This window comes from Myotis myotis, unplaced genomic scaffold, assembly GCF_014108235.1.
Source record: "Myotis myotis isolate mMyoMyo1 unplaced genomic scaffold, mMyoMyo1.p scaffold_m19_p_5, whole genome shotgun sequence".
Taxonomy (NCBI): domain Eukaryota; kingdom Metazoa; phylum Chordata; class Mammalia; order Chiroptera; family Vespertilionidae; genus Myotis; species Myotis myotis.
This window is the reverse complement of record NW_023416357.1, coordinates 91,506,139-91,522,718: the sequence shown is the minus strand read 5'-3', so window position 1 is coordinate 91,522,718 and position 16,580 is coordinate 91,506,139. Positions and strand designations below refer to the sequence as shown.

The window sequence follows — 16,580 nt, the reverse complement described above, 5'->3', positions numbered from 1 at the left end:
GTAATCATATCTGCATTTTTCTTTTCTTCCAATTTTTCACTTACTTTGTTAAAATGTAAATAATACATGTATCTTTATCAGCCAACACAAATTCTTTTTCAAATTTGGTGGATTATAAAAAGACAATCTTAACCCCCCCTGCCCCCCAACACACACACTTACGTACATGTACATCATTTTCCATCATGTGCAAGTTTTCTATGGTTTAAAACAAGCAATCTTAAAAAATAAAAAATAGAAAAAAACACACACATACAAGCAATCTTTCCCCTGACGTTTTCCTGTTCTGAACCAAAACCCAATAATTTCTGACTTGAGCCACAAGCCTCCTTCTGTCTCCCATGCCTGTATAGTCTTCTAATTCTGTCTATCTATATATTCCATCCCCGACAGAGACACCAAAAGATGGACTATGGAAAGGCATTTTTGTCCCTCTAGTCACTAGACTCTAAAAGATCTTAACTTCCTTCTCTTTAAAAATCCTGAGTGCCTCACACGGGGGAGGCAGGATAGGAACAGCCCACAGAGATACCACCACCCTTCATGCCTTCTTCCCTGACATCATGCTCCAGATCCTGGTGGGATTTCCTTTTGGCAAAGTGGTTGAAATGTACTAGATATGGCTCAGAATTATGACATGCCAAACCTGGATAAAAAACTTGATTAAAAAGGACATGGATGCCAAGAAGAAACCCCCTAGTTCATGAGACCAACTCCAGCACTGACTCCAAGAAATCCTGACTCTACTCTTCTCCAGGGCCTCCTTTACACCTGAACCAAAGCTTCTGTCTCCAGTCTCAGCCTTTGCTTTGAGCACAAATGGGGCCACAAGTTAAGAACTGTCCTTACTTTCCAAACATCTTCACCTCTTCCCTTCCTCCTTTAGCAGCCTGGGAGGTCCTAAGACTAGAATTATGGTATTAGATTAGTAAATATGACCTTTACTTAAAAAATATTCCAGTCACCCTGGCCAGTGTGGCTCAGTTGTTTGGAGAGTTGTCCCATACACCAATGCCTCTCTCTCTCTCTCTCTCTCTCTCTCTCTCTCTCTCTCGCTCTCGCTCTATCCCTCCCTTCCTCTAAGAATATATTTAAAAAAAAAAAAAGATGCAGTCAAAGATGCACCTATTCCATTTCTGAAGCTATACGTTTTCCACCCAAACAACACCCTTTAAGTTGCGCAATGATGTAAATGGAACTGGCTGTAAATGATGTAAATGATGTAAATGGCTGGCATGGCTCAATGGTTGAGTGTCAACCTATGAACCAGGAGGTCAACAGTTCTATTCCCAGTCACATACCTGGGGTTTCAGGCTTCATTCCCAGTGGGGGCCTGCAGGAGGCATCAGATCAATGATTCTCATCATAGATGTTTCTCTCACTCTCTCCCTCTCCCTTCCTCTCTGAAATCAATAAAAATATATTATTAAAAAAAACACTATGGTTTATTTGATAATTTAACAAAACAGATTACAAGCCCTGGCCAGTATGGTTCAGCTGATTTAGTGTCATCCCTTGTGCACCAAAAGGTTGCTGGTCCAATTCCTGGTCAGGGCACATGCCTGGGTTTCGGGCTCATCCACGTTAGGGGGCGTGCAGGAGGCAGGAAATCAATGTTTTGCTCTCCCATTAATGTTTCTCTTTCCCTCTCCCTTACTCTCACTAAAAATCAATTTTCAAAATAAGTTTCTAATCCTCACCCCAGGATATTTTCCCATTGATTTTTTAAAGAGCGTAGAAGAGAGAAGGAAAGACAGATAGAAATACCCATGTGAGAGAAACACATCGATTGGTTGCCTCCTGCATGCACCCCATGGGCCCAAGCCAGGGAGGAGCATACAACTGAGGTACATGCCCTTGACCAGAATCAAACCTGGGACCCTTCCGTCCGCAGGCCAGTGCTCTATCCACTGAGCCAAACCGGCTAGGGCTTTAAAAAAAATTTTTTTAAACAGGTTACACAACTAAAATTACCTTCACCTTTTCTCTTCATCCCCAGGCATACCTGAGATTAACTCTCAATTTTATTTGCTTATATCCTGCCTTATTATAGAAAGAATTTGACATGACTCAGTCACTCAGAAGCCTACCCTTCAGGCTTTCTTAACTGCATTACTACTTACAAACAGGAGAAAGGAAAGTTGAAAAGACACAAATGAACTTATGTTCCTACTGGAAGAGAAGCCAGGGCACAGTATTGTAAAGGGGAAAAGATTAACACTTATCTTTAATCACATATTTACACACTATCCCACTTATTCACGTTCTCCTTATCCATTATAACAGATTAAGAGGAAAGAAAAAGGAAACTGATATTTAGTAAGTGTCTACCAGCTCAGCTCCCACACCATAAAAGGGATGTGCTAAGGGAGAATCTCCCATATGCTTACCTTGGCTCATAAGTAAGCCCTCTCCTCCTCAGGAGGAAACAACAGTTTTTTCCACGCTCCCTTTCTAATTGATGAACTTGGAAAAAGGAACTAAGGGTCTCGAGTTTAGCACTCTGCTCTTCCAGAAAATAAAGCTCTACCCTGGGAGGTGGGTGCAAAAAGAATGAGGTGGGAAGAAGCCTGCAGGTCCTGAGCTGTGAGTTTAATTGAGGTGTAAGATATCAAAAATCCCAAAAAGAGCCACATTATAAAGGCAAGTTCTCAAGCCCATAATCTGGCTACACTTGGAACACTTCATGCAGTTCTCAAAGTTTTGAGAACTTTATGCAATTCTCAACATCTTACTAATAATAAAGCTCGTGTTCTGACTTCCATCTATCTGTCACTTGCATCTTACTCCATAATTCATTTCAAAGTAAAGGGTAAGACAGCAGTGCAATTAATTTAGAACCCTAAAATTGAAGGTCAGATATAGTGTACAGATGATATCTTGTGGAACTGTGCACCTAAAACTTGTGTATTATTTTGTGAACCAGTGTCACACCAATCTATATATATATATATATATAAAAAGCCAGCGACCGGGAAACCATAACGAACAGAACGACCATCGCTATGACACCCACTGCAGCCAGCGAACTGGCCAATCTGGGGGTGGGGCTGGCCGGCCAACCTCCCGCAGCCCCTCCCCTGGCCAGCCTCGCCCCTGATGGGCCCCCACCACCTTGATTGGCCCATAGCTCCTCCCCGTGGCCAACCCCACCCCTGCTAGCCCCCGCCCCAACTGCAATAGGGGGCAGAGCCAACCAGCCAACCACCTGTGGCCCCTCCCCCCGCCAGCCCCACCCCTCGGCCGATCGGCCCACAGCCCCTCCGTCCAGCCAGCTCCACCCCCGATCACCCCGCCACCCCAATCATGGGTGGGGCCCTACAGCCAATCACCTGCGGCCCCTCCCCCTAGCTGGACAGGCCCCGATCCACCCCAACTGGGGCCGGCAGACACCACCCATGCATGAATTTGTGCACTGGGCCTCTAGTAAATTCAATAAAAAGGAAAAATTAAAACATAAAATAAATAAATAGAACTGAAGGTCAGAGATGAAATAGTTTTCCCAAAGCTCAAAGTTAGTGGCAGAACCAAATTTTAAAGAGAATTCTGATTCCACATATCCCCACAGACTCATCAGCAATTTATAACAGAAAAGAAAACTTAATTATGTTACTAACCTGACAAACAAATTTGACATCTGGTGAGGATCTATTGAAGGGTTTCGGGAAAACATAGAAGTTAAATGACTTTATTATATACCTGGGAAAATAAGATATACAAGGAGATTTAGGGTGTTACATTATGCCACAACAAAAGCATTCCCACCACTTGTTAAAACAACCTACTTTGAATGTATGCAGTCATACTTAAAAGCGCAAAGGCCAAACTGAAACAGCAAAAAGTCCATGGAATGCTGGAAAAGAGAAATAAAACATCTGTCAAAACAATGCTGTATATTTTATGTAAGCAACAGTATTCTCAATCAGGTGGGCTTTCTAATTACTCAATTTGACTTTGGCAGAATACTTCTGATTAGAAAAGATTACAGATTATGTATTAGAAGCATTATTAATTTATATACATCTCTTAATGTTCTTCCCAATTAGACACCTATCCACCATCCAGAGCATCATATTAGGCCTATTTCCAAATTATTAAAATAACCACATCATACTTCCTATAAATCAAATTAACACTGAAAATACTAAACCTTCTCCGAACATGTTTTCCAGCAAACAATTATTTTTGCTGTTGTTTGAAACAACACTAAAATATCGTTTCATAGCTCGGGTTGAGAAATCAATGTGCAAGTTTAATGATTATATTTCTCTATAATTCAATGTAAGGAGGACCAACATGGGGGAGGGACGTTTCTAGCACATCCACTTACCTTTTTGAGCTTCTGGTACCTCTCTTCCGGAGTGTCAAAACCATTTGTTAATGTGGTGACTGAAGGTCCATCACTGATTCCTAGATTTTAAGAAATAAAAGCTTTTAACTTGTTAGTAAATACTAATGTAAAAATGTCAGTCAACTACTCAATGGCTCTGTAATTTTATATTCTCATGTATTACAAAGTGCTTCTCACTTCACTCTTTCAAAATTAGCATTCATTTCACTGGCCACCAAGCTAAACGCTATAACACATTTAGAAATGTTAGTGTTTCTATTTCAGAATCAGCAGTTCCAGTGTCTAAAATAGGTTTCAAAACACAGGAATAATTTAAGAAAACAATATCTATGATTAAGTTTTGCTGCTTTCAAAAGTTTAACGCATAATCAGATATCAACAAATTCTGAAGTCTATTATTGTTAGAGTCCCAGTCTTGGCCAACAGTTTTAAGTAACATCTATACAACAAAGGTATTTTCCAGGTCAAAAGAAAATTATTTCTGGTGAAAACTCTTAGCTTCCCAGAGAATTGAGTCCAACTAGAAAAGGCATGTATGTATAATTAAAGCCAACGATCTACAGGGTGTCCACCAAAAATGTATACACACTTTGAGATTACAAAGTCAGTATTTATTAGCATACAGTTCATTTTCAAAATTTCAAAGAATCAATAGAAACAAGTGTGTATACATTTCTGGGGAACACCCTGTATTTACTCCCAGCATGGATTCCTTTAGAAAGAGCTGAAGAGTTTTTCAAACATGTAAAATCAGAGTGAAAGTGGATATCTACACCAAAGAAAGTCTACTGTTCGTATTAACTTTAACAATTTAAAAATTAATCTCTAAAAAAAAATAATTAATCTCTGATCCAAAAAGAAAAAACCCTTGCAATTGTACGTGTTGGTAAAGTATTATACACACATACACACCCACGCCAAGGTAGGCAATGAACACTTCCACAAATGCATAAAGCCTGACCCAGAAGTCAGTCACAAAGGACAATCATTGTATGATTCCGTTTACAGGCAGTGCCTCGAGCAGTCAAATTCAGAGACAGACACAGTGGTTGCCAGAGGCAGGGGAGGAGGGAAGGGGAAAAAGTTCAGGAGATGGATGGTGGAGATGGTTGCACAAAAATGTGAACGGACTTAATGCCACTGAACTATTTTTAAATGGCTAAAATGGTCAATTTTATGTTATGTATTTACCTCACACACACACACACACACACACACACACACACACACACACAAAGAGCCTGACCCTAACCCGGAAGCAGCACCAAAACCATATTCTACCCGCAACCCTCAGAGCCCCAACCATCCAAAACCCGCTTCCCTGCCTTTGAAACGAGTAAGAGGAAATGCTGAGGCTCGTGGAACTTCTCCAAGGCTACAAACAGGGGGAAGGGGCCAGCGAGCGGAAGGCAGGGCAGGGTGTCAGGAGGAGCCCTGGCCCGCGCTGCAGGGGGCTGGCCGCGAGCCTGCAAGGAGGGATACCTGAGAACTCCCCATCGATGGCAAAGAAGTCCGCCTCCTCTATGGCCTGGTACACTTTGTGAAGATGACTCTTAAAATCTGCGGAGAAACCGAGAAGCTCAGAACGGGGGGCTTGGCTTTCTGCCCACACACGCCTAAGGGGAGAGGGGAGGAGGACCCATGAGCTCCTAAGACCTGGGGCCCGAGGACAAGTGTACGGGGGGGGGGGGGGGGGGGGGGGGGTGCAGAAATGCAGGGAACCTAGAGCGTCCAGGCCCTAAGGAGCACATGGGCCGGAAAGGGACAAGCACTGAGGGTGTACGGACCAGGGAGGAGCAAGGCCCTGAGGGTGCCCGCAGGAGAGCAAGGCCCCGAGGGGGGCACGGGCCAGAGAGAGACAAGCGCCCGAAGGACACGCAGGCTTAGGAGGGGGCACACTCGGGAGAGGCTGCCTCAGCCCCAGGCCCCACCAAACGGATTGGCGGGCCGTGATCCGGGCCTAAAAGACCGAATGAGGGGGACCGTGGGGAAGCGGGGAGGTGCACGGCCGACACGCACTGCTCCTGATTATCTCCATCCCGTAGGGTGCCCGGAAGCCGGGCCGCCCGGGCCGCCTCGGCCGTTCTACTCGCGGAGTTCCGCAGCGACGGCAGCGGCGGCTGAGGTACCAGCTACAGAGATCGCAGCGGCGATTTCCGGGAACAGCGCGCGCCGGCGCGCAGTCACGTGCGCTAGCGTCACGGTAGGGGCGGGGCCAAGGCTGGGCTTCCCTCACTCCTTCCAGGGACAGAGGAGGCGCGTGGCTATCGAAGTCCCTAGCCTTAGGCGATCTAACTTAGGAGGCCAGGTCGTGGGGCGTTCTCTTTGGAAGAAATATGCATACCGTGACATCCAATCAAGGAACAAATGTTTCCTGGGTTCCTATTATATTCCAGGCACTCTGTAAGGAATGCGGATACAGTGATGAACAGAAGACAAGGTCCCTGGCCCCACTGGAGCTTAACTTGGGGGAAGAGGGGAAAGTCAAGCAGGAATCAAACTTGCCACTTGGAAGCATGATAATCTTTTTGAAGAGAAAGAGCAGGATGATACAATAATAATAATAATAATGTGAGAGAGTGTTATTTAAAAAGGTAATGAGGACCCAGCCAGTGTTGCTCAGTGATTGAGTTTGGACATATGAACAGAAGTTCCCGGTTCTATTCCAGTGAGGGCACATGCCTGGGTTGTGGTCTGGATCCCCAGTAGAAGGCCTGCAGGGGGCAGCAGATCAGTGATTCTCTCTCATCACTGATATTTCCATCTCTCTCTCCCTTCCTTTCTGAAATCAATAGAAATAAATTTTTAGCGGCCTGGGAACTGAAGGGCCTGGGGACTGAAGGGTCCCGGGTGCCATTCCAGTCAAGGACACATGCCCGGTTGGGGGCTCAATCCCCAGTAAGGGGCCTGGGGGAGGCAGCTGATCTATAATACTTTCTCAACATTGATGTTTCTATCTCTTCCTCTCCCTTCCTCTCTGAAACCAATAAAAATCTATTTTGAAAATATATACGTGTGTTTTTAATTTAAAAACACTTGTGTATCAAAGGACACTATCCAACAAGGTGAAATGGCAACCCATGCATGGAATGGGAGAAAATATTTGCAAATCATATATCTAATAAAGGGTTAATATCCATAACATATAAAGAATTCCTACAACTCAGCAACTCAAAAACAAACAATCCTATTACAAAATGTACAAAGGACTTGAATAAATATTTATCCAAAGAAGATATACAAATGGCCAACAAGCACATGAAAAGATGATCAATGTCATTAATGCAAATCAAAATCACAATGAGTTACCATTTCATATCCATTTTTTGAGAAATTAGAACTTCCTGCACTGCTGGTGGGGATGGAAAATAGTGCAGTCACTATGGTCGTTCTTAAAAAATTAAAAATAGAATTATATGATGCAGCAATTCCACTTCTGGGTATACACCAACAGAATTGAAAGCGGAGGTTTTTGAACTTCACAAAAAAATACCCTATGTAAAGTACACTGCGGACTTGTAATATTATTTTAATTTCTGGGTAAATCTATTTGCTAATCCATTTATTAGCAGCATTTTTCACCATAGCCAAAAGGTGGAAACATCCCAACTGTCCATCAACAGATGAATAAGCAAAATGTGGCATGTACATACAGTGGAATACTATTCAGCCTTTAAAAAGAAGGAAATTCTGCCCGGGCTGGATTGCTCAGTTGGTTGGTGTGTCGTCCTGTACACCAAAGGTTGTAGGTTCAATTCATTTATGCTAAGTCAGTCATAATAAAGCCAGTCATAATAAAATACTGTACAATTCCAATTATATGTGGTACCTGGAGTAGTCAGATCCATAGACATAGAAAGTAGATGGTGGTTACCAGAGGCTGGGGGCAGGGGATCATGAGTAGGTGTTAAATGGATATGGAATTTCAGTTTGGGAAGACGAAAAAAATCCTGAAAATGGATGGTAATGATGGTTGCATAACACTGTGAATATACTTGATGCCACTGAACTGTACACTTAAAAACAGAAAAAAATGGTAACTTTTATATTATGTATATCTTACCACACACACACATGCTGACACCTATTACCAGATTATCCTCCAGAAAATGAGTTCACACACTTCCGGCACTGACACAGGTCATTACCAAATCTGTTTACTCTTTGCCAATTTCATAGGTAGAAGTCATCCAAATGACCAATTTAACAATCTCCAGACCATCCATTTAAAACAGATTAACTCAGCATGAATTCTCATCGTATCAAGAAGCTCGAAGAAACAAAGTGGTAAAGTCATTTTAATTCCGATTCTTAATACTGTAAATGGAACTTTAGGCATGGTGCTCTGATTTTCTGCATAGAAATGTGAATGCAAAAAAAAAACACCTATGTGAAGTACACTGCAGACTTGTAATATTAGTTTAATTTCTGTGTAAATTTAATTTGCTCCAGACTCAGAAACAGCAGCCAGGCTGGAGGGAACACACATACAGGAACCTTAAACTTAGGGTGTTACGCACTGCCCCTTCGGGGTCCCTGAAGAGGAAGGGGCGGGGCCGATGTTGCTACGCATGCGTCGAGCTCCTCGGCGGGGAGTGGCCGCTCTAGGCAGCGGGGAGGTCGCGGGGTGGGGGAGCTGGGAAACAACTGCGACCTTTCCTCTATGGTCGGAGCCCCGGGCACCTTCCCTGGCGTCTTAGGTTACTTCCGGAAGTGAAGCTGCCACCTCCTCTACTTCCGCGGGGTCCAGCCTGGGGCAGCGGACGGGTGGGCCCCGGCTTGAGCGCAGTGGTAAGCAGCCGCGCGGCGGGTGATAGCGAGAGGGCGACCCAGGCTCGAATGCGGGGCGGCGTGTACAGAACCGGCGTGGGGTTCGAGGTCCGAGGAGGCGCGCGGGGCTTTCCTTATCCAGGCCCGAGTTCTGAGCAACCTCAGCCCTGGCCTTGAGGCGCAGACCCCCCTCTTGGCCAACTTCCCCCGTCCCTTCCCGGGAGCCCTACGTCGACATGGCGGGTCGGCGGGCCTCGCTGGTGTCCCCTCGAGGGTCAGCATCAGCCTGTCGCTCCGGCATCTCCCCAGGGCGAGAAGGAGGGGGCGTCGCTTCCACGATGAAGGGGGACGACTGGCGTCCCCGAGGAGCACCTGCCGCAGCCTGCGCCAATACGATCAGAATGTATTAGGCTCCTGATAAATGCCAGGCTGGGCTTCAGGTCTAATTGGCGAGGCACTAACCTGCCACAAAACGGGACGATTGCTCCCGTTTTAAAATGGGATAACGGGCGCGCAGAAAGGCGAAAGTGAAATCGCACAGTCACACTGGGGATGGGCTAGGCTAGAACCAGCTCTGTGGTTCCGCACTTACGGGCAGAAATCTGAACTTGTGCAAAAGGGAATTTTATTTTATTTTTTTAAATAGGCAAATGAGATTCAGGCTGTGTGTCTAACGGAATCTTTGGCCGGCAGGGCCTGTCAGTGCCCCAGGCGGCTGCCCTCCTACTTTGGTGAAGAGAAGTGAGTCAATAGCTGTTGTGCCCTCAAAGCCCATTGGTTAGTCCATTGGGGGTTGCCTTTATGTCACACTCTGAAAGGCCAATGGGAAGGAGGTTTACTCCCCCTTCCAGCCCCCCAAGGCACACCCCAGAGTCCTTTCCGAGCGCACGTGCGTAGTGAATTGTTTGGTTTGTTTTTGTTATGGCTGTTTTGTTTCCTGCCTAACTCCATAAACTTGATAAAATACTGTTTCTCCAATTCTATGTTCTTTCTTTCCTCTTTTTTTTTTTTTTTTTTTTTTTAAAAAAAAGCTCTAGTGCTTGGTGCTGGCACTACTTATATAGCTGGCACTCAGTAAGTACAACTATTAATAATTTTAATACCTATGGACCATACAGTAGTTTCTATGGTTAGAAGTTATCACTTAAGCCTCCTTCAGAGTATATGTGTGTATATATATATATATATATATATATTTTAATATATTTATTTTATTTTAGAGAGGCAGGGAAAGGGAGAGAGATAGAAACATCAATGATGAGAGAATCATTGATTGGCTGCCACCTGCACATCCCCACCTGGGATCGAGCTGCAACCTGGGCACGTGCCCTTGACTGGAATCAAACTGGGGACCCCTCAGTCCGCAGGCCGACACTCTATCCATTGAGCCAAACCAGCCAGGGCCAGAGTATATATTATTATCCTGAACTTATAAATGGGAAATTAGAGGCTCAGGGAGAATAAATGAGACCTGCTTTGGAACCCAGGTCTCTCTCATTCTGGAGACTATACTGACTGCACTATACCAGCTTCTCCAGGGAAATTACAGTCTTTGAGATGAGGAAACATGCACAAATAAAAGTTACTGGTATATTAATGCACAGAACAGGAAGGGTTAATGGGGGGGAATATAGTCATTAAAGATGTTCAAATAAAAAGTTAATTTGGGTCTTGTCAGCTGGACACTTGACTCAGATGGTGTGGAGCTGTGTTACAGATGGAGGGAACAGGAAAATGAGCAAGGAGCAGGAATTAATATGTGGGACTAGAGTATGAATAGGTGCATAGTAGGGGATAATCACAATAATAATAATAATAATAGTTAACACTTAAATTGCACTAACTATGTGCCAGGCACTATTCTCAGTGCTGTGCACATGTTAATTCCTTTAATCAACAATCAATCAGGAAGATACTAGAATATCCCCATTTTACAGATGAGGAAACAGGAACAAAGGCGAAGCGATTTGCCTGAGGTCACACAACGAATAATTGGTGGAGCTGGCTTGAGGAAAGGAAGGGCTTGGTCAGAACTGTGTTTCAGGAGGATGGTGGGCCGTGGTGAGTGGAGGGACTAGAGCAGCCGTGGGCAAACTACGGTCCACAGGCCGGATCCGACCCATTTGAAATGAATAAAACTAAAAAAAAAAAAAGACCGTACCCTTTTATGTAATGATGTTTACTTTGAATTTATATTAGTTCACACAAACACTCCATCCATGCTCTTGTTCCGGCCCTCCGGTCCAGTTTAAGAACCCATTGTGGCCCTCGAGTCAAACAGTTTGCCCACCCCTGGACTAGAGAGAGGAGCACATGAGATTAGCAGTGTTACTGAAACTATTCTGTTCATACCTTACCCATATGTTGTCTGAAACATATATTTAGGGCATATAAATGTTTTTTGTACAGGCCTACATCAGAAATATTTTGGGTTTGGTTTTGGTTCCAAGCCTCCTCAATAAAGCAAGTATCACAATAAAGCAAGTTGTAATCTTTTTGCTGGTAAAGGGTCCTGCCTTTAATTTTTAAAATTGCAACATCTGTGAATGGCAATAAATAGAAGCACAATAAAAGGCGATGTTCCTGTACAGAACAGCTGTGTAGTTACCAAACTTCTGTGTGCACACGAATCTCTCCTGAGCGGCTTGTTTAACATGTGCATTCCTGAGCCTCCCGCCCAGATATTCTTTGGTGATATCTTCTTTCCCAGATATCTTCAAACTTCCCAGGTGATTCTGATGGAGGATCTAGGAAATTACTGTGATAGGGAGTCAATTTTTGTTGATTTGATTTTCATTTACAAATTTCTGGAGCCCAGCTTTGTGCCTGCAACTCAGGGGTGATGATGGAATTCTATCAGTTGGTTTCTGACCTCAGGATTTGGTCAAAGAGGCAAAGACTACTCAAACAGTAATGTGCAAAAGGTGTCAGAGCAAGCTAAACCTGAAAAGGACATGTCAGTTTTTAATATGTGAATCATAATAGAATCGCTTATAAACAGCAGTTATAAGTATAGTTTACTGGTACTTACCAGTCATTTTTTGATAACTTTCTGAGTTATTGTATTTCTACAGCATTTAATACAGGATAGGTCATTGAATATGTGCTGTGTAACAGAAAAGAAAGAGGACAGTCTCTAGAGAGAGCCAGGACACCCTTCTCAGTGTGCTCTTTCTTCTTGCTCAACACCACTCATAGGCAGTAAATCACGGGTGCAAAAGTTCAGGCAGCAAGTCAACATCCAGTGAGCTACTAGCTACCTTTGTCCTAGTGATTTCTGACCTCATCCAGAAAGAAGATCTATTTGGAGCCAGAAAAACACAAGGTTCTGTATGCTAAGAGCCTGGAAATGCTTCTCTTGTAAAGGCTTCTCTTAATGAAAGCCAGTTTTTGCCACCTGCCAGACGTGCACGTAAGTCTCTCTCTCTTTTTTAAATATATTTTATTGATTTTTCACAGAGCGGAAGGGAGAGGGATAGAGAGTTAGAAACATCGATGAGAGAGGAACATCGATCAGCTGCCTCCTGCACACCCCCTACTGGGGATGTGCCCGCAACCAAGGTACATGCCCTTGGCCGGAATCGAACCTGGGACCTTTCAGTCCGCAGGCCGACCCTCTACTCACCGAGCCAAACCGGTTAGGGCAACACGTAAGTCTCTTTTATTGCCATTGTTGACTCTTGCCCTGCTTACATTTGGGCACTTTTGTTTTTAATTTCATAGTCACTAGAAATGCGTAGTCACTCTTTGAACATTTACTAAAGTCTGTAGTATTTGGGTAGTGTTTATAGTGATGTCCCCAGAGGTGGACTTGGGTGCCAGAAATGGGGTGCTCCCAACCACCCTCACCCCTATTTCTTTTTCCTTTTTTTAAAGATTTTTAATTGATTTTTAGAGAGAGAGGAAGGGAGAAGGAGAGAGAAACATCGTGACAGTGAAATATCAATTTGCTGCCCCCTGCATGACCCTACTGGGAATTGAACCAGCAACTTTTCAGTGCTTAGGACAACACCCAACCAACTGAGCCACCCCAGCCAGGGCCTCACCCCTATTTCTACTGTGAATGTTTGCTTATTTATCTCCTAGACAGCATACTCACTTTAGGAGTCACATGTGAGAGTTCATGTTTCAAAATGCAGTGTTGTTAGATTTTAGTTTGTTTTCACTAGTTTGGACTTCTCAGCTTTGCAATAGCAGCTCTCTGATGTGGCCTTGGTAATAAAGCAGCAACTCAGTCCTTTGAACTAATAACTGTTATTGATTACATTATTGGGATAATGTAGTGTTATGAGGACAAGCTTTTAAGTCAGACCAGGATTTGGGCCTCCATTTTCTTGTCTATAAAATAGAGATGATAGTAATAATTATCCCTTGGGATTCTTATACCTTTCACATTTAAGGGCTTGGTAAATGTTAGCAATTGTCAATATTCTCTGATGTCAGGTAATGTGTATTGAGAAGAAATGGTCTAATTAGAGGCCCACATAAAGCCAAAATATTTTTATTCTTGTAGTGAACAACTCTGCTAAGAAATGATTGAGATCATAATTTTCAGGCTAGAATCCCTATAAATTTGCCCTTCAAAGAATTATTCCTAAAGCATTAGGTATGTACTCTAATCACAATAAGCGTCTTGTTGAATGAAGAGGTAGAACTATAATTATATACCACTGAACAAAGCAGTTTGAAGATTATGATCTCTTAGAGTAGTGGTCGGCAAACTCATTAGTCAACAAAGCCAAATATCAACAGTACAACGATTGAAATTTCTTTTGAGAGCCAAATTTTTTAAACTTAAACTATATAGGTAGGTACATTGTTATTAACTTAATTAGGGTACTCCTAAGGCTTAGGAAGAGCCACACTCAAGGGGCCAAAGAGCTGCATGTGGCTCGCAAGCCGCAGTTTGCCAACCACAGTCTTAGAGAATTAATAATCATTACATAATGAATCTTTATAAGCTAAGGTGTAAAAATTCTTAACTTGAACTCAGAATTAATGCATTCTTTTTTTATAAACTCAATAAAATGTATTAATTGAGTGCCTGTTGGGTGACTAAAGAATCAAACAGGTAACAGCATAGTAATCATGAGATAGTAGCCCTCTGGATACTGACCAGATCAGACAACTTTGCTTCCAAGGGAGGAATAGCCAAGTTCATTACAGGTTCTTTCATTACATAGAATTAATTACTGGGAGATTGTTTCTATCTCAGCCCCCTTTTTTCATAGATTATTTCCGATAACTATACACGCCAATTAGGTATTTCTTTGGAAAACCATAAAAAAAGGTTATGGTGATAGATATCTTAAAATTGCCTGTTATTGGAGACTGTGATCATTTTTTCTATCAAAACCAATAGACCAAACCCATGAACATCTTAGAAAAGGTTAACTATACAGTTTGTTCATATATGTGATATTCATGCCATATTTCACATATTAATGCTTTTTAAGATTGTATGTCATTTGTTAACACTGAAATTTTAGAGATGGTATGTTCTTCAGGAAGTAATATGTCTCCAAGTGTTTTAAAAGTTACATTGGTGAGCTGTTAGAATGAGTTGGTTATATGGCATGGACATGAGAACACCTTTAGGGATTCCTCAGTTGTGTGAGTTGGGAAGTGTTATCCAGCTGGAATTTGATATGGAAGAAGAGACCACATTTAGTAAACACTTCCTAAGTGCCAGAACTAACATGCGTCCTAGGAGGTGGGCAGTAGTAACCCCGTTCCTTGCATATGCTAATGTTAGACTTGGAGAGGATAAATTATTTCTCCATGATCTCATGGTTCTTAAATAGTGGAACTGGGTCTCACAACCTATCTCCAGATTTTATTATATATACATAAATATATTTTTTAATTTTCTTTTTAATTTCAGAGAGAAAGGGAAAGGGAGAGAAATAGAAACATCAATGATGAGAGAGAATCATTGGTCGGCGGCCTCCTGCACGCCCCCTACTGAGGATCGGAGCCTGCTTCTGTGGCATGAGCCCTGACCCGGAATCCAACTGTGAACTCTGGGTTCATAGTTCAACGCTCAGCCACTGAACCACAACAGCCAGGTCCTATCTTCAGATTTTAAAACTGAGGTGCATCACACGGCCGCTCAGAATCAGGAAGTAAATAATACCTCCAAAAATTAAAATAAGCGTCTTTAAAGGCCTTGTATAACATATTTGATTCATAGAAGAGCCCACAAACTCTCACTCCATTCATTTGACCTAGGTCTCTGGGGAAATGATGACAGTAGAGCCTGCTTAGAATTTTTAGACTTACTCCCTGCCCTCAAGTTCCTCCAGAGCGTTTCACACACTGCATCTGCTTAGTAGGGTTATCTATCCTCTGAGTCTAAAGCAGAATAGAAGCAGTAATTTTAAAAATTACTGCCCTGGCCAGTGTGGTTCATGGTTGGAGCGTTGGCCTGCACACTGAAGGGTCATGGGTTTGATTCCTGGTCAGGGCCATGTACCTCGGTTGCAGGTTCAGTCCCCAGCCTAGTTGGGGCATGTGGAAGGCAACCAATCAGTGTGTCTCTCTCACATCGATGTTTCTCTCTCTTCCCCACCGCCTTCCACTCTCTCTAAAAATCAATGGAAAAATATCCTCAGGTGAGGATTAACAACAACTGCAAAAAATTCTGTTGCTGCCCTGGCTTAGTTGGTTGAGCATCTCCCATGCACCAAAAGATCACAGGTTCAATAAATTCCCAGTCAGGGCATATACCTAGGTGGCCAGTAGGGGGCGTGCAGGAGGCAGCTGATTGATGTTCCTCTCTCCCTCTCCCTTCCTCTCTGAAATCAATAAAAAAGTCTATTTAAAAAATTTAAACTTATCTTTGAAGTTTGGTGGACTTTTCCAAATTCAGGCATTCTTTCCATTAGTTTTGAACTAGGTAGTTAACACTTGTAATTTCATGTGATAACTAAACATAAATCAAAGTGTATCCATGTGAACGGGGCACTCGAGGTGGGAATGGGATGACTGTCTTGCCACAGTCCTAACCACAGGCCCCCTCTCCCTGAGGCCTTTAAGACAAGGGGAAAGACCAGGAGGCTACAGGGCTGTTCTAACACATACTTACTTGTGAAGCAACTCAGAAAAAGCCAGGAACCTCGCAGCTCCAACCTGCTGGTGAGTGTGCTGAGAACAGCTATAAGCATCCTCATGAACACTGGGCCTTCTCAAAGAAGCATTTAATCACAACCAGTGGAGGAGGGTGTGTTCAGTCAGAACCCACAGCTGGGAACTTTAGTGTCTGAGCTCGATTTCATCACTGAAGAGGCACTTCCATCCTTTAGAAGTACTGCTTTTTTTTTTTTTTTTTTTTTTTTTTAATGGAAATAACCCTAATATATACAGGTAGAAATAGCAGAAAAGATCTACTGAATTTGGTTAAGATGTGTATTTATTCTGTTAACTTTCACTTTTTGAATTTAGGGTAAAATGAAACTAG

The 16,580-nt window shown here is 43.1% G+C and overlaps 2 protein-coding genes and 1 pseudogene across 9 annotated transcripts in view; 2 read left to right on the top strand and 1 right to left on the bottom strand.

Annotated features, from left to right (window-relative positions):
• Positions 1 to 6,516, bottom strand: part of PARN (poly(A)-specific ribonuclease) — a 172,641-nt gene extending 166,125 nt beyond the window's left edge. For 2 of the 5 annotated variants that reach the window (XM_036308969.1, XM_036308968.1), the window contains exons 1-5: positions 6,371 to 6,516; positions 5,834 to 5,911; positions 4,331 to 4,410; positions 3,786 to 3,853; positions 3,618 to 3,699 (exon numbers count right to left, since the gene is read on the bottom strand). In XM_036308969.1, the coding sequence (XP_036164862.1) occupies positions 3,618 to 3,699; positions 3,786 to 3,853; positions 4,331 to 4,410; positions 5,834 to 5,911; positions 6,371 to 6,389 (327 nt within the window). In that variant the 5' untranslated portion in view covers positions 6,390 to 6,516. The remainder of the gene's footprint in view (positions 1 to 3,617; positions 3,700 to 3,785; positions 3,854 to 4,330; positions 4,411 to 5,833; positions 5,912 to 6,370) is intronic. The other 3 variants (XM_036308965.1, XM_036308970.1, XM_036308967.1) reach the window with 2 other exon arrangements.
• Positions 564 to 707, top strand: LOC118656126 (annotated as a pseudogene).
• A 2,423-nt stretch (positions 6,517 to 8,939) lies between the features above and the next one.
• BFAR (bifunctional apoptosis regulator) overlaps positions 8,940 to 16,580 on the top strand; it is a 32,783-nt gene continuing 25,142 nt past the window's right edge. Inside the window, exon 1 of one of the 4 annotated variants that reach the window (XM_036309598.1) lies at positions 8,940 to 9,142. The gene's annotated coding sequence lies outside the window, so the exon portion shown is untranslated. Of the gene's footprint in view, positions 9,143 to 9,841; positions 9,863 to 12,366; positions 12,534 to 12,751; positions 12,772 to 16,580 lie in introns of those variants that run through there. The other 3 variants (XM_036309600.1, XM_036309599.1, XM_036309601.1) reach the window with 3 other exon arrangements.